The sequence below is a fragment of the Typopeltis vanoorti genome, chromosome 23 (genome assembly GCF_054136105.1).
Source record: "Typopeltis vanoorti isolate ZY-2024b chromosome 23, IOZ_Tvanoo_1.0, whole genome shotgun sequence".
Taxonomy (NCBI): Eukaryota; Metazoa; Arthropoda; class Arachnida; order Uropygi; family Thelyphonidae; genus Typopeltis; species Typopeltis vanoorti.
Genome location: NC_143571.1, coordinates 54,947,225 through 54,966,195, shown reverse-complemented (window position 1 = coordinate 54,966,195; position 18,971 = coordinate 54,947,225). Strand labels below are relative to the sequence as shown.

Sequence of the window (18,971 nt, the reverse complement as noted above, 5' to 3'; positions counted from 1 at the left end):
CCCTGCTCAAATCCATTGCTGGTATTACTCATACTATCACCATTATTCCCATTCAATGCATCTGCAATCATAAGCAAAACTCTCTCCTTTCTTATTTTGTCTGTTTTCCTTGAATATTGTGTATCCATTGCACTCTATTCCTGTAAGAATTTGTCAGGCAGGCAGGTCTCATTATCATCTTCATATTCCTGATTTTGCTTCCTATCATTAATTTTCTTCCAGATTATTTGTTATTTATCATATCTCCAAATGGGCACATCTAACATTTTGGTCTTCTAAGGCACCATTTGACACTATGAATTGCATTGATCCACCTAGATCTCAATCTTCATCTGAGTCTTTTCTTGCCATCCTGACATTAAACATCTGTTTTGCTATCCTCTCCTTTCCTTTCCTTCTCCCATTCTGTTTGTCATAAATCTGCTTACACAGTTTTTGAATGCTGGCTGAATCATATTAAAAATGATTCTGCCACTGATGCCATATGTTCCTCTAATTTTTCTCATAGCTCTCATTTTTGCTCTCTAATCTTTGATCATATATTTTATTTTATTCATATATTTTATATTTTATTTGTAACAGAACTGGTATTAAAATTTGTTTAACCTCCCTACCGGCCAAGGTGGATGAAATAGTGACACCAAATTGCACTTCTTATCCATGTTATTCAATAGCTGTTACAAAATCATATCCAGATTTAGCTGGACGTCTATAGACTTCCTGGCCAGTTGGGGGATTAAACACTGTCTTGTATATGCTATTAGTTTAGTGTTTTGGCCAATTTTTCTCTTATTCCTTATCAGTTTATTCAACTGGTTCCACACCATGTTATCTTTTTTAATTCTGTTTTCTGTTTCTAAATTTAATGTACCATCTTGAATAAAAATTTGTGATAACTGAAATATTTAATTCTATAGGTTTACTATTGAGAATGCAGTCGTTTTTCATGTTCCTACCTATTTTCATAATTTTTATCTTTTTATTGCTGATTTTCATACCAAACTTGCCATAACAGTTAGAATCTTGAAGGCTTCTGCAAAATAACTGGATTTATTTAGGTGCTGATGTTATCATCTGCTGAATAAAATAAACAGCTGAGTTGAAAATCTAAAATTTTGATTATCTGGTTTACTGTCACTTTCCTTCATAATAATGTGATCTATTCTTGATTACTAACAATAGAGTGTGTGTACCCTAGTTTTACAGCTGATTTTACATTAAACCATCTTCTAATAATTTCCTCAGTTCTAGCAGCTAACTTACAATGTACATATAAACTCTTTGTTATTCTGTATAATGTTCCCTTTACGTTATAGAAATATGAGATTTTGAATGACTTTTCTCCTGGCACCTTATCATTTGCATTTTCCAGATCTGTAAAACTTATACAGATTCTTATTTTCCTATGACTCTTTAGCTGTTTGCCTTAAAGTAAAGATCAGATCCTGACAATTCTTACTTGGCCTGAACCCAGCTGTTCATCCCCAAGTATCTCTTTCACAATTTTTCTTAGTCTTCTTTCAAGCATACTTGCAAAAATCTTACTTTGAACACTCAATAGAGAAATTATATTATAATTCTAACATCCATTTTTGATTCCCTTTTTACTATGATAGCACTACTTGAGTCATCTGGAATTCAGTCTTCTGACTAGACCATCTGAATTATGCAATGTATCCACTGTAAAACTTCTATACTGCCAGGTGTTGTCATTAATGTCAATAATATTTGAGCTATTTGCATTTACCATTGCTAAGAACTCCTGATTTTTATTCCTAATGCATCTGTCATTAATGAACATGTATGATAACTTCAAGCATCTCTTAAAATAGTAGAGTAGGACTAGTTTTATTAGGCAGGAGTGGTAACTACAGCAGTAGGAAAAGTAATATGGTCAAGGAATCAACTTAGGCTACTTATTCAAATAAGAATTTGAATTTGAACTTAGGCTACTCATTTGAATAAGTAACCTAAATTGATTCCTCTACATATTACTTTTCCTACTGCTGTAGTTACCACTCCTGCCTAATAAAACTAGTCGTACTCTTCTTGGGATGTCGGGTCATCCCTTCCATATTGTGTTTCTCCTTTTCACTCCCTTTGTCATTGCTATATCAGTTCAGTCATGCATGCATGCATCATTATACTTGTGTGGTGTATATTCCCATCCCATATTCTCCAGTTTATGCAATAGTCTTTCATGTGATATCCTATTATACACCACACATTATACTTGTGTGGTGTATATTCCCATCCCATATTCTCCAGTTTATGCAATAGTCTTTCATGTGATATCCTATCAAATGGCTTAGCAAAGTCCAACAGTATCATGGTGCATCCATTTCCTTTATCCAACTCAGCTGTAACATTATTATATGAACAAATTGCTCAGACAGAGACTTCCTTTAGTAAACCCATAAAGTACAGGCTTCATTTTAGATTTTACAAAGGGGTTAGATACCCCTTTGCAAAATGTTTATAAAGTGAATCATTCGTGAATTGAGGTGAAATGATAATGCATTTAACTGAGATAGTTTCATCAGTATGAATGACTTCCATGAATGACTCTTTTTCATCAGTTTCTTCATTTATTTCATTAAACAAAGCTATGCCTCGTCTATTACTGCTTGAATTATAGGAATGTTGTTTTGATTCATATTGTCAATGGTAACTGATTTTCTGGCTTTTTTTTTTTTTTTAGAGGAAGATATTGAATTGATCCTGTTTAGATGACATTTTTAATTTATTATTTAATACTAACATTAAAACTTTCACATTTTTAGCAGTCTTTACAATGTGAACCCAAATGTAAACTGTTTTGTAATCTTTGCCTACAATGGCATAGAATATAAAACAAAAGACAATCACTAATGCTGCTGACATGCTGTATTTGTGTTTTTGTTGTTTATGTTTTTCAGTTTTTTTGCTGTTGGTTTTGAAATGTTCGTTAATTTGAATCTTCCTAAATAGAGGAAATGTAAAATGAGGTCTTCCTTATACAGCTTCTTGGTCCACCCATTTCTGTATGGAAATTCTTATTAACTCCTAAATTCTTCACAGTCACTCCAGAGATATTGATAGGTTGATAATTAGACATATCAGTCTTTGCCCCCACCTTCATGCAATGGGATCATCATCATACATTCTTTCCATTCCTGTGGTATCTTTCTTGAGTTAAGACTCAATTTATACAAACATGTCAAGAGCCTATTCCTTTAGCATACATGCTGATATCCCACTTGTTCCTATTGCCGAATTCTTATCTAGGTTATGTGACAGCTCTATAACCTGCTTGTCATGCATTTCTATTTTTTTCAATAAATTAAAGATACCAAGAAATTATATTCTTGGTTTAATCAATGTTTTTCTCTTCATCCAATGTAGTGGTAGCACTGTGCACTATGTTACATATACAGGTTGATAGATCTTGGTGTGAAATGAAAACTAATTATTTGAACTATTGCATCTGCGTCTGATACATGGGTATCATTAGTGTTTATTGAAGTTATTCTTTTGCATTCATTCATTTCATTGTAATGATAAAATTATTTTGGGATGCCTTTAGTCTGCACCAAGAAATTTCAGTCAGTTTCTTTTCATACTCCAATCTTGGTTTTTTGTACAATACTAGTAGCCTGTGTTTTATATATTTCATACTTGCTCTCACTTTTATTCTCTCTATATTCCTATTACATCATGTTCGTCTTATGGATCTCTTGTTTAATAAGATTGTTCATCCTATGTGTTCTTCAAAAGGATATATTCTGATACCTCATTATTTAAGCATCTTTTCGAACTTCCCATGCATTGCTGGTATAACTGATACCTTGGAATCAAAGATAATATTCTCCTGAGTTTGTTATAATTTCCAGATTTGTAGTTCAGCATGTACAACCTGTCCTGATTTTAATATCCGCATAGGTGGCTATTTCCCAGGTCAGTATAGCACGATCACTGTCACCAATTGATGGCAAAACACCCACATCCTTTTAACTAAAACACCTTCTGACACTATGATAAAATCTAACGCTCTTTGACTTCAAAATCCTTATTTCACATGCTGCTTGAGAAATTTGTCTTACAACAGATAAGTAAATTCTCCTTCATCCTTATCCATTAGCTTTTGCTGCTGCCCAAAAGTGACTATATCATCATGGATTAGCTCTGGCACACATTTTTAAATGCTAACAATGTCAAGTTCCTTCCTAATATATTAATTTTTAATATGATCTGCCATTGATGCCATCTGTTCACTTTCCTAATTTTTCTCAGAACTGTCATATCTGCTTTCTCTAGTCTTTGATCAAGTGCTTTATCTCTAATCCAGCTCTCAGATCCATAACTTAAAAACTGGTTTGAATATTGTCTTGTATACTACTAGTTTAGTGTTTTGGCTAATTTTTCTCTGATTCCATATAAATTTATTCAAATCTACCCCACCATACCAACTTTTCTTATTTTGTTTTCTATTTTCATTTATTAATTTATATATCCTTGAAGTATATATCCTTGAAGTATGGAGTAATTACTTTGAAAAACTGCTAAATGAAACAAGCAGTGATGACAGCACAGTGGTAAAAAACACTGACCAGGCATGCAGTCAGGAATACATATCCATACTTGAAGTAGAAAAAGCCATCAAAGGCTTGAAATGTGGAAAGGCAGCAGGAGTAGATGATATTCGACCAGAAATGCTGAAGTATGGTGGTATAAGAGTATTACAGTGGCTGCACTGCATAGTTCAGAAAGCCTGGACAGAGGGACGAATTCCCGATGATTGGAGTAGAGCTCTCATAGTACCCATATATGAAAAGGGAAATAAAACTGAATGTGAGAATTACAGAGGTATTTCTCTACTGAGTGTTCCTGGCAAGATCTATGCAAGTATACTTGAGAAACGGTTGAGAAGAATTGTGGAAGAAAAGCTTGGTGAAGAACAAGCTGGATTCAGGCCAAATAGAGGCTGTCAGGATCAGATCTTCACTTTACAACAAATAGTCGAGAAAGCATGGGAATATAACAAAGATCTGTATTTAAGTTTTGTCGATCTGGAAAAGGCATATGACAAGGTGCCAAGAGAGAAGCTATTCAATACGCTGCAGTTATATGGTGTGAATGGGGCATTATACCAAGCAATACTTAGTCTTTATTTGAGTTGTAAGTCAGCAGTCAGAATTGAAGGAAGTACAGGAAGATGGTTTAATGTTAAATCTGGTGTGAGACAAGGATGTACATTATCCCCTCTGTTATTCATTATCTATATGGATCACATTATGAAGGAAAGTGGTATTAAACATGATATCAAAATTGGAGATGTTAATGTCAGCTCTTTGCTTTATGCAGATGATGTTATACTTCTAAATAAATCTGCTACAAGTCTGCAAGATTCTCTGACTAAATTGAATAGCTGTTGTAATAGATATGGTATGAAGGTCAGCAATAAAAAGACAAAGACAATGAAAATAGGCAGAATCATTGAAAATGTCAACTGTGTTGTGAATGGAGAACCTGTGGAACAAGTAAAACATTTCAGCTATTTAGGCACGATTTTTACTGAAGATGGTAAATTAAATATAGAAATAGACAACAGAATCAGCAAAGCTGGTATGGTGGGAAGTCAATTGAATAAATTCATATGGAATAAGAGAGAAATTAGTCGGAACACTAAATTAGCTGTATACAAGACAGTGTTCAAACCAGTTTTAACTTATGGATCTGAGAGCTGGGTCAGAAGTAAAACACTTGACCAAAGACTAGAGACCACAGATATGAGAGTCCTGAGAAAGATTATAGGCGTGAACAGATGGCAACAATGGCAATATCATATTAAAAACGAGGATATTAGGAAAGAACTTGACATTGTCAGCATCCAGGAATGCGTTAGCAGAGCTAATCTCAGGTGGTATGGTCACTTAAATAGAATGGGCGAGGAAAGATTAGCAAAACAAGTGTTCTCTGCCAGGGTGGCAGCAAAACGACCCAGAGGAAGGCCAAGATATAGGTGGATTGATACGATACAAAGTGCTTTAGACGATAGAAATATAAGATCTGATAATGTTGGAGTCTTGACAAGTAACAGACTGATTTGGAGGAAAATTGTAGATAGGAAATTAATAATGATGTAATCTTTTTTCATGTAGTACTATCATATCCTGTACACCCCTTGAGGGTACATGGCAGGAATTTGATGATGATGATGATGATGATTTATTAATTTAATTTATCATCTTCACCAAAAAAGTGCCTAAATAGCTAAATTATTTAACTTGTTGTTTAGATTCTCCATTGAGAATGCAACAGAAGTTTATAGACCTATTTCATAATTTTGGTCTTTTTTATTACTGATTTTCATGCCAAAATTTTTACAGCTGTTATTCACTTTAGATGAATAACAGGCTTGCATTGGATGTGTGTGTGTGGGAGTACATCATCTGCATAAACCAAAGAGCTAAGTTTGATGTCTCCATTTATTATCAGATTTAATTGTGCTTTCTTTCATAATGAGCAATCCATATAGATGATGGCTAAGAGTGTGGAGAGTATGCACTCCTGTCTAATACTTGATTTTAATCAAACCTCTTCCTGTATTTCTTTCGGTTAGGAACTGACTTACAACTTAAATATAGACTATATGTTATTCTTTATTATGTTCCATTTATCCCATATAATTGTAATATTTTGAAATACATAATTCATGGGCACCTTGTTATGTGCTTTGTAGATCTACAAAACTGAAGTAGAGATCCTTGTTTTATTTCCATAATTTCTGAACTATTTGTCATAAAGTAAAAATTTTACTTTACTTTTTTGACAACTGCTATTTAGCCTGAACCCAGTTTGTCCTTCAAGTTTCTCATGCACAATTTTTTTTGCTTGCATAAATCTTACCAGAATACTTAGTTGGAAAAAATTGCTGTGTAATTCTCATGTTCACTTTATTCCCTTTTTATAAATGGAAATCATCTAGAATATGACCTTCTGACCATGCTCTCTAAATTATGCAACGCAACCACCGCAAAACTTCCATATTTGAGCATTTCTGGTCAAATATCATCTAAGATTTAAACTGGTTGTTGAGAAATCATCGGAGTATTTAACAAGGATCTGTATTTATGTTTTATTTATGGAAGATGCCAAGAGGAAAGCTATTCAAAATGCTACAATTATATGGTGTAAACTGAAACATTATATCTAGCATACGTAATCTGTATTTGAGTTGTCAGCATTAGAATTGAAAGATGATGCATGCTATTTCCACTGCTTTTTCATCATTTATATGATATTATGAAGGAATGTGACATCACTCTTGGTATAAAAGTTTGAGATGTTAGTCTGCTGTTTACTTTATGCTGATGATGTTATACTATTACATAAACGTAGTAGATGTCTGTAGGATTCCTTAACTAAATTGAATAACAACTGTAACAAATTTGGTATGTACAAAGACTATGAAAATATGTAGAAATATTGAATATGAACTGCATCCTGAATGAGAAACCTATAGAACAAGTAAAACATTTCAAATATTTTGGCACAGTTTTTAGTGAAGATGGCAAATTATATATTGAAGTAGACAATAGCAAAGCTTGTATGGCAGGGAGACATCTGAATACATTTATATGGAATAAGAGAGAAAAAATTAGTCAAAACACTTCAGTTTTGACTAATAGAATAGGTAGGAACTTGGCATTATTAGCATTCAGGAATGTGTGAGCAGAGGTAATCAGGTGGTATGATCACTTAAACAGAATGGGAAAGGAAATGGAAAAACCGAACAGTTGTTCGATGATAGGAAAAATATCCAAAGGAAGACCAAAATCAATTATCTCACCTTCAGAAAAGTCATTATTAATGTCCACATCTCGTTGACTGAAAATTGATAAACTTCTTCTGTTAATAGAATGTTGTATTGTTTTGATAGACAATTCTTGTTGAAAGGATATAATTGTATTTGTTCATTTTTTTTTTTTTTTTAACTTATTATTTTTGATCATTCAAAACTGATTGCCATCTTGTCACTTTAGTGGATCTAATTCCTGTATAATTTTAATAAAATTTATTGAATACTGTATGTTAACTCAAAAATATAATTTTATATTTTTGAGTTATTTTAATTTTATATATTTTATTGTATTGTATGTATTGTATTGTATTATATTATATTTTATATATTGTATGTTAACTCAAAAACATATCACAAAAGATAACCATTAAAAAAAAGATTAAAACTTTTTTTTTTTTTTATTGTTTCTTGTACACTAAAACTAACATCTATGAATCAACATTTTTCTTGTCATCATTGTCATCTTTTTATTTATTTATATATGTATATAGTGACTTCCGAGATCGTAATGAAGGGGTATCCAAAAAAGTGGGAGATCAGATGGACAACATAATTGATATTAGGTAACTGTCTTTTCTTAGTAATACTAATAATGTTATAATGATTGGTTAAGTGCAGTTGACTTTCACTATACAGACTTGTAGAGACCACAGGAATAGTTAGTTTGTAATAGCAGGCAGTTTACTTATAATGAATTTCTTTTAGAATAACAGAGTGCCTATGGAAGTTTGGTTGGTTCTTCTCATAGTGTTTGCATAGTGAGTGTTGACTGTATTTGTAACTTCAGTTTAGTTTGTACAATTTATTATTTTTTTGGAAAATTTAAATGTCTTCAATTTAATATACTGTACTAAAATTTAATGCCTGTTTTTTTTTTTTTGCATGCTTCCTTGTAGTCTTTTGCCTGGTAAATACAGGCATACCTTGGTCATATAACATGTTAAGTTCCAGACCACCACTGTGCAGCAAATTTCGACGTATAGCGAATCACTGCCTTTTTCTTTTCTCACTTGTAGCTGCATATAATGGTTTGATAACGTTTTAAGCAGTCATATAAGTGTTTGTAAATTATGTTAATGAAGAATTTATTTACATCAGATACACAAATGCAAAATTAAAACTTTTGTAAATGAAAAAGTTATTCTTGAATAGCTTGGCCTAAGGAAACATGCCAACCTGTTTGGTTATGAACCAAACAGGTTGGTTCATAACCAAATTTTTCCATTTTTGGAAATAAGATTTTCATGTTTATGAATAACTGTAGTATTAACCACTGTACCACTTTTCACTTCACTATGAACTTTATATATTTTTTATGTTAACTTAATAAACTTAATTAACTACCATTGTTACAGTAAGCTTAGCCTGTGTCCTATCAGTGTTAGATATACCATCATGCTAAATTTAATCATTTTAACTTCAGCATGTAATGTATTGGGTTGGCAAATAAGTTCATTCGGTTTTTCAGTGTGGAATGAAACACGTTTTATTTAATATATATAATACATACTAGTCAGTTATATATTGACCCTCTTTATCAATGACCTCTTGCCATCTGTCCACCAACTTCATTATGCTGCGTTCATAAAACTCCTGAGGTTTACTGGCAAAATCTGATCAAGGAGATGTGCTTTGCATTATGGGACACTAAGGAAAGTGATCAGAACTTAGTCCACCTTTGCCACGAGTTGCCCCAGTCCTGAAGATACTTCATGCGCAAACTTTGTTTGCTTACACTTGGATAAAAGACTAAACTGAATATATAATTTTTCAGAATGTTTGTTTTTTAAATACTGGATGCTTGTGAGATTTTAGGAATTTTTATTGTGTTCATATAGATTGGTTGTCATAAATGTATGCAAATGACAAAAGGATTTGTTTCAGAAGTAGTGTTTAGATGAGGAGAGATAAAAAAAAAATTCATTGACTACAGAGTAGTTTTAAAATAAGGTGTCAGTGCAGAATATTTTCTAGAAAAAATTATGTATTAACAACATTTTAGGGTAGCATTTTAGTAAAGGTATGTACTTTCCAATTTAATGGATCCAAGCCTTTTTTTTTTCTTTGGTGGTAAAAAAACAAACAAAACAAAAAACGTGCTCTTTAGAGAATAATCTCCCAGAGATTAAAATACTAGGAGAGTACTCTCTGAGATGTCAATCTTCTAGAGAGAGAGAGAGAGAGAGAGAGAGAGAGAGAGGGGGGGTCCTCATAATGAATGATCATTGAACTCACAATTAGAAAGCCAATTGAATTATTGTAGATGACAAAAGTTAATGAGCTAAGGCCTTCAGAAAGGGTTTTCATTTCAGTTGACTAATACAACTTAGAACTTCAATAAGAAATATATGTTATCCCAACCAAATGTCTGCTGTGATTCAATAAGAATTGAACTAACTTCACTTAGGGAACTTGAACAGGGTGACAATAATTGCACATAACTTTAATGCCACTGCTTTTTGACTGCCAACATTATGTTCTGTAAAATATTATGTCAATTTTCATGATTTCACTAAACATAAAACTTATAAACTCAAAATATTTCACGTAAGTGCTTAAAAATATAATTTAATTCACAATTAAAGTTTGATTAGAATCACAGTACCAGCTGCTGTAATTTATGTTTATTCAACTTGTGAAAGGGCACAAAACTTATAACACAACTGTCCTTGATATGGGCAAGTGATTAAGGTGAAAAAAAGGAACTGTTGAGATGTTTCTTGAACATTTGGAGGTTCTTGAGGAAGCAATGTGAGGAGCCAAGAAAGCATGATATTTTTTTCCATCTGATCCTGTGCTAAGTATCCAAGGTATCCATATTTTCTGTTCCCCCATCCCCATCTCCTCACATCCCTCTCAATATACATACAACAGTAATGTCGTTACTATTCCCGATATCTGGAGCACTTCAGAAAAAATAGCCAGAACCTGAAAGAAATATAATCTCTGCATGCTTTCAATCTTCACTTGAAACTAGCTTCCCTTCTCTGCTCTCCTAAGGATCCACTTCTTCCCCTTCTCTGTTCTCTATATTTACAAGGGTCTCCTCTTGCAGCTTATCATATTATGGTCAAACTGGGAGATCTGCTAACATCCACCTAGAAGAACACAAAAAAAATACATATGCCACCACAACTATGGTCAGCAAGCTCTAGTTGACCATGCCTTCAATACCTTGTCCAGGATTAGATGGAACAAAACTATTATGCTTCATCACAGCAAATACAAACTTGAAAGACTTTTTAGAATTGGCAGCAGATTTAAAAAAAGAGAAGAAGAAAAAAACCCAGCCTAATCTTAATAAATATGGATGTGTTAAACTTCCAAGATTTAGGAAACTTTATTAGGCCTCCCACCAAACAGCTAAGGCTAGCCAGTAGCACCTATAGAGGGTATCCTCATATGATTTTAAGCTTTAAGTAGTCTATTTTCTTCCACTTATTGTTGTATGTGTGTGTTGTTGCAATTTTAATATTGTATTCCTGAGATATCTCCGTGACAAAGACAAAATGTTGAAATGATTAAACCTGCTGTTTAATTATTTCTCTTTGTGCCTTATTAGTTCCATTAAATTTTATTATGAGATTATCAGCATACAGAAAGCCAACTCATACTGGTAAACATATTAATGCTACTTGTCATTATCACTTCTGTCAAAAATATGGGATTAAAACTTTAGTTCACCGTACATGTAACCTTTGTCCTATTGATTCTCTTTTAAATAATGAACTTTCATTTATCAGAACTACTTTCATCTTTAATGGTTATAATATAAAAGTAATTGATAAAATAATAATTATGGCCTTCATCTTAATCCTCCTCGATAAGACATTTCTAGAATTTCAATGCCATATGTTAAAGGATTATTAGAGAATATCGCAGCATTTCTTCACCAGATTGAACTACAAGTTTCTTTCCATCAAGTTCATAAACTAAATTCCTTCCTAGCCCCTCTGAAAGACAAATATCTTCCTCTCTCTCTCATCCTGGAGTTTACAGAATCCCTTGTTTGTGTGGCCTTTATTACTGTGGGTAGACCTCGTTCTGCTTAAATTCATCTAGAAGAACATCATAAAATTCCTGCCATGTACCCTTCAAGGGGGGGGTACAGGATATGATAGTACTACATAAAAAATTTACATCATTACTAACTTCCTATCTACAATTTTCCTCCAAATCAGTCTGTTACTTGTCAAGACTCCAACATTATTAGATCTTATATTTCTATCGTCTAAGGCACATTGTACCGTATCAATCCACCTATATCTTGGTCTTCCTCTGGGTCATTTTCTTGCCAACCTGGTGGAGAACACTTGTTTTGCTAATCGTTCCTTGCCCATTCTGTTTAAGTGACCATACTACCTAAGATTAGCTTTGCTAACGCATTCCTGGATGCTGACAATATCAAGTTCTTTATTAATATCCTCGTTTTTAATATGATATTGCCATTGATGCTATCTGTTCACGCCTGTAATCTTTCTCAGGACTCTCATATATGCAGTCTTTGGTCAAGTGATTTACTTCTGACCCAGCTCTCAGATCCATAAGTTTTTGAACACTGTCTTGTATACAGCTAATTTAGTGTTCCGAACTAATTTTTCTCTTATTCCATATGAATTTATTCATTTGACTTTCTACCATACCAGCTTTGTTGATTCTGTTGTCTATTTCCATATTTAATTTACCATCTTGACATTCTCAACGATTCTGCCTATTTTCATTGTCTTTGTCTTTTAATTGCTGACCTTCATACCATATCTATTACAACAGTTATTCAATTTAGTCAGGGAATCTTGCAGACTTGTAGTAGATTTATTTAGAAGTATAACATCGTCCGCATAAAGCAAAGAGCTGACATTAACATCTCCAATTTTGATATCAGGTTTAATATCACTTTCCTTCATAATGTGATCCATATAGATAATGAATAACAGAGGGGATAATGTACATCCTTGTCTCACACCAGATTTAACATTAAACCATCTTCCTATACTTCCTTCAATTCCTACTGCTGACTTACTTAAATACAGACTAAGTATTGCTCGATATAATGCCCCGTTGACACCATATAACTGTAGCGTATTGAATAGCTTCTCTCTCTCTTGGCACCTTGTCATATGCCTTTTCCAGATCGGCAAAACTTAAATACAGATATTTGTTATATTCCCATGCTTTCTCAACTATATGTAGTAAAGTGAAGATCTGATCCTGACAGCCTCTATTTGGCCTGAATCCAGCTTGTTCTTCACCAAGCGTTCCTTCCACAATTCTTCATAACCATTTCTCAGGTATACCTGGCATAAATTTTACCAGGAACACTCAGCAGGGAAATACCTCTGTAATTCTTACATTCAGTTTTTTTTTCCTTTTTATATATGGGTACTATGAGAGCTCTATCAGAAAACCTGGACAGAGGGGCACATTTTCTGAACTATGCAGTGTAGCCACTGTAACACTTTTATACCACCATACTTTCAGCATTTCTGGTCGAATATCATCTACTCCTGCTGCCCTTTGATGGCTTTTTCTACTTCAAGTATGGATATGTGTTCCTGATTGTATGCCTGTTGAGTGTTTTTTACCACTGTACTATCACTGCTTGTTTCATTTAGCAATTTTTCGAAGTAATTATTCCATACTTCAAGGATATCGTTTGCCACTAGAGGGCTACACGGTGTGTAGTGTTTTCAGAGAGCTCCTGAAAGCTAAGTATAATTTTGAGTGAAAATCAGAATATTGGTTTAAATCATAATGTAATATTGCCTAATTTTGGTAGCTTGTTGTGGCTGTGTGATTTTGGTGTGAATCCCTTTTTATTTAATTTAGTATTTTAATGATATACGTTTCATAGAATAGCACATGTAGCCAATGTGACGCAACATAATGGCGTCCAAAAATACGACGCCTTTGTTCAAAAACTGTGATGTGAGGGAGTTGTGTCCAATGTGATGTGTGTGTGATGTATACATTCCCGAATGAGGCTGGAGTTTGGATGGAAAGTGATAGTGGTGGGAGAATGTGCAGAAAGTGTAAGCAAAGTGAGGAATTGCAGTATGTGTCAGGTCGTGAGATAGTAATGGTTAAAGAAAGCCAGAATGTGAGTGAAAATAGTGGCTTGATAGGGAATTGCGATGTTGTACAAGATGGCAATGAGAGCGGTGATCAATGAGAGAGTGAAAGCAGCTATACAGAGAGAGAAAATGGTTTAAATGATGAAAAAAATGAGGAATTATTTGTAGGGGGTGAGATCGCTAGGTTGTGCGCAGTGATACAAAATGCGCAGCAGCAATTAAAGCACCTGCAAAACTCTTACCAGAGTGCCTTGGCTAACGGGAATAAACAAGTGTTTGAAAGGCAAATAAGCGTAAGAGTGGTAGAATTTCTGTAATGAAGGAAAGAGTGTTGTATGGTGACTCGTTATTAAGAGGAGTGATAGATGGGAGTTTAACTAAGTCGTACTTACCGGGTGCGAAGTTTAAGGATGTAAGTGAGAGTATTAGAGTGCAAAAACAGAGGGTGAAAGAATTGATAGTTATTTATATAATTATACTGTATTTTACTGTATTTATATAATTATATAATGCCCGTGAGAATATAAAGAAATGATCATCTTATAAGGTTGTAGTTGAACAGGTTATAGAACTTTGTAAGCTGTTCTTGTGTAAAATATTGCATAATATGTTAAAAAAAAAGCATTATTTATTTATATACTTTTTATGTCTCTTGATAAAATTTGTAGTTATGATTTCACTTTTAGTGTAAACTTTTTAAAATCCAAATTATGCACTTATATCACTGATATGAATTTCACTGTCATTTTATATTAAAATATTTTACTCTTTTTGACACTTTATAGAGAATATGATGTACCTTATCATGTGCGGGTGTCAACTGATTGCAAGATCTTTGTTGGTCACTGGTACTCTGTGTGGGGTAGAGGTAATGATCCTCCAGAAATTAAGAAGTGTGAGGACTTATTACAGACGCCGGTAAGTTAATTCATCAGAGACAAATCCTTTTGTATGTTATTTTAATCACATTATGGTTATCCTTCTTAAAAATTATTGTTTATTTTTTTTTTATAAATTCCACATATGAAAAGGTTACAAAATCTATAAAATAGTGTCATATGTGGGCAAGTAATCATGGAGAAGGAAGGAATCTTCTGTTAATGTGTTTTTTTGAAGAGCTTGAGGTCGTAGTCATTGGAAAAAATGGTATGGGATAGGCAGTTCCAAAGAAAACAGAAGTAGATATAACAAGTTAGTTAGGATATAGACCATCAGCTGCTCATTGGCCAATTCTTGAAACCAGACATAATGTAGAAACAGGGGATCAGTGAGAAAGCGACTGAAGAGAGTTAGTGAGAGGACATTCGTAGGAAAGTTTTGCTGCATTGTGAAAACAGTATTGGAATAAAGGTTTCACAGATTTGGAATAAAATTATAGGAGTTGTAAAAATGAGAAGTAGAATGAAAGAGACCAAGTTTTTTTAGAAGCTTAGTAGATTATTATTATTATTATTACGGGCAACTCCAGGGAGTCCTTAGACTCATTGAGGGAGGCCCCAAATCACGTTCATCACAACTATTCGACATTCATACAGTATCTATCATACCTCGCCTTAAACTCATTCACTGTCACAGTACCCACCACAAACTTTGGCAGCCCATTCCACTCATTTACCACTCTAAAAGTAAAGAACCCAGCTCTAATACCCTTACTAACCACACTCTTGCCCAGCTTCCATGGATGTCCCCTAGTCCTCCCACAACCAGCCCTGTTCTCAAAAATATCTGAATTAATTTTATAGAAACCCTTCAGTAATTTGAATGTCTCAATCATATCTCCCCTCCTCTACTTATCAACCAATTTTTGCAATCCACAACCTGTTATCATAAGGTTCATTCCACAGACCTGCTATCCTCTTAGTCACTCGCCTCTGGATCCTTTCCACCTCTTCCTCATCAAGAAGAAACCTAGGTGACCAAATCTAGGCACAGTAGTCGAGATGGGTCTTATCAACGCTCGATACAGAGGAACAATAACATGCTTGTCACTGCTTGTCAACGTATTCTTCAGCAACCAAGTGATTTGATGAGCTCATTTGGCCACTTTCGCAATGTGCCCCCTAAACTTCAACTCCTTATCCACCAACACTCCCAAATCTCGTGCCTCATCAATTTCCTGGAGTACAGTTCCACCAGTGTAGTAAACTGCTGCTAATCTTTTCACCCCAAAATGTATAACCTTACATTTTGCCACATTAAATTGACATCCATTCTCCTTAGCCCAGACCTCCAATCTATCCAAATCATCCTGCAAAATTTTGACATCATCTGCATTCACTATTGCTCTACCCAACTTTGCATCATCCACAAACAAATGAACTGTTCCTCTCAGATCCTTTCCTATATCATTAATGAACAAATTAAACAGCAGTGGTCCAAGAACAGATCCTTGTGGCACATCACTAGTCACAGGCCGTCTTGTGGACTCTACTTCTGAATAAACCACTCTGATATCTCTCCATCAACCACCCTCCTATCCATCTCACTAACCCTATATCCATCCCCATATGCTGCATTTTACTGATTAGAATTCCATGTGGTATCCTGTCAAAGGCCTTTGCAAGGTCCAGTAGAATCACTGTAAACTCATTACCCTTATCCAGTTCAGCTGTCACTATGTTACAATACGTGAGCAAGTTACTGAGGCATGACCTACCCTTCACAAAACCATGCTGTCCCCGATACAGTATCCCATTTTCATCTATCCAATCTTGTATTTTCCTGTTGACTATTTTCTCCAAGACCTTGATAACGATTCCTGTTATGCTGATTGGCCGGTAATTTTCAACAGCTGCCTTGGAACCACCTTTATGCAGCGGAACTATTTTCCCCTCTTTCCACCCCCCTCGGGACTGACCCAGACCCGAGGCTCAAATTAAACAAAATGGTCAAGGGCACTGACAATTCTTTAGCCGCTTCTCGTATGACACGAGCTAATATACCATCCAATCCCACAGATGTATTGCCATTGAAGTTCTGTAATAGACTATTTACCTCTACTTCATTCATCACAATTCCAGTATAAGCAGCTGGTTCTTCTATTCCTGCAATGTCACCCACTGGATTATATATTCTTGCAAAGTGCTCGCTCAGTAATTCCACTATATCGACTGATTCGGTTACCTCCCTACACTCAGCATTTTTTAAAATCATTCTGCCATGAACATTTTTCCTTTTACTTGCAACATATTGAAAAAACTGTTTGGGATTCTCTTTAGCCTGCATGGCCAATTTTCTTTCATAATCCGCTTTTGCTTTTCTTACCACTCTTGTTACCTTTCTGGTCTGAGCTTTATACTGCTCCTGCACCTGCTGGTCACCTTTCTCCTTAAATTCCCTCCACAATTATTTCTTTTTTTAAGAAATTTGAATAACACTATTAAGCTCAAGCTTAATAGTGTTATTCATCCATTTAACCCCTACTTGATTTATTATTTGGACTCTTGGTATACAGTCAACCATTGCCTCCTGCAAACACTTCTTAGCCACCTCCCATGCGCTATCAGCATCCAGTTTTACATGCCATGGCACTGCGCCAAGCACACTCCTAAGCTTGTCATACTTACCAGCCTGGTAATTCCACATGTACCCTGTCTTAATTGTAAATTCCACTCTCCTTTAGCCACCTCCAAAGTCATGACCTTATGATCACTCTCACCAATTGGTGGCAACATGGTCGTGTTCGTTACAGCCACATTCTCAGATGTGATTACTAGGTCAAGCACTCTCTGCCCCCTAGTAATTTCCACTAGATGCTGTAGCAGATAGTTGTCCCTTAATAACTGCATAAAATCCAGTTCCTTCCTCCCATGTGCCCTCTCCTCCTTCCAGTCAATGTTACCATAATTGAAATCACTTGTAATAATTACCCTCATTTCACTCATTTCTTCTATTTGCCTATGCATACTATCCCCACCATCTATTCCATCACCTGGTCTATATCAGCACCCAATTGTATATTTTGTTCTGCTAGCCTCTATCTCGCACCAAATAGCCTCAGATGTGCTCTTTTCTCTATCCTGCAGTTCAACTTCTATACTCCTTGGCTGCAACTCATCAGCTACCATCAACGATACTCCTCCCCCCTTTTTATTCTCCCTGTCACTCCTGAACATGCTCTACCCATCGCATTCAATCCCACTAGCTTTATCATCTTCTGTCAGCCATGTTTCACTAATACCAACAACCTGTGGCCGGGAAGTGCCAACCAAGGCCAAAAACTCCTCCTCCTTGTTCCTAATACTCCTGGCATTAGTGTACATGAATTGCAGAAGCTTGTTAGTCCCATCCCTACTTTGATGCCTTATACTAACTATCCCAGTCTGTTTGTTGTCCTTCGTACTCGCTCAGGCATATTATACTCATTCATACACTCAACTGCCTCCCTAAAGTCTGCATATCTACCCCTACCCCTTAATAAATCTAGTTTCCCTGAGTCATCTGTACATTCACTCCTACTTCATTCATCAACACTTTTTGAAGCCTCTGTACACCAAATCCATTCAAATGTAACCCATCCATCTTATATAAATCCTTTTGCCCATCGAACTCACTCCACACATCCACAAATTCCACACCACTCTCCATGCATAACCCACGCATCAAGTCATTGGCAATTATGGCCCTCCTTCTAAACACTTCGCTGTCATACTGCAGAAAAATACCCACCATCCTAACTCTCTCACTCTTCTCTTCTGCTACCTCAAGCAATTCCCTCGCATCCTCTATCATTTCCATTTTGTCTTCTTTCAAATCATTTGTTCCTACGACGACTATCATTTCTTTCACCCTCTGTTTTTGCACTCGAATAGACTCGCTGACGTCCTTTATGTTCGCACCCGGTTGGTACGATTTCGTCAAACTCTCAACTATCACACCTCTTAATAATGAATCTCCCTACAGCACTCGCTTCTTCATTTTATCGATGTTTATGAACATTCTCTTATTTACGTATCAGACTTTCGTCGTTTATTAGTCGGTACGTTCGGTACACATTTTTGCATATGCTCCAGTTGCCGCTTTGCTCTGTGTATCGCTCCGCTCAACTGTGCAATTTC

General features: G+C 35.0%; 1 protein-coding gene across 1 annotated transcript in view; it reads left to right on the top strand.

The window, feature by feature from the left end:
* The window catches only part of PolE1 (DNA polymerase epsilon catalytic subunit 1), a 415,552-nt gene that overhangs the window by 26,879 nt on the left and 369,702 nt on the right, over positions 1 to 18,971 (top strand). Inside the window, exons 5-8 of the mRNA XM_090412775.1 lie at positions 5,787 to 5,795; positions 6,826 to 6,835; positions 8,346 to 8,406; positions 14,700 to 14,832. Of these exons, the coding sequence (XP_090268901.1) occupies positions 5,787 to 5,795; positions 6,826 to 6,835; positions 8,346 to 8,406; positions 14,700 to 14,832 (213 nt within the window). The remainder of the gene's footprint in view (positions 1 to 5,786; positions 5,796 to 6,825; positions 6,836 to 8,345; positions 8,407 to 14,699; positions 14,833 to 18,971) is intronic.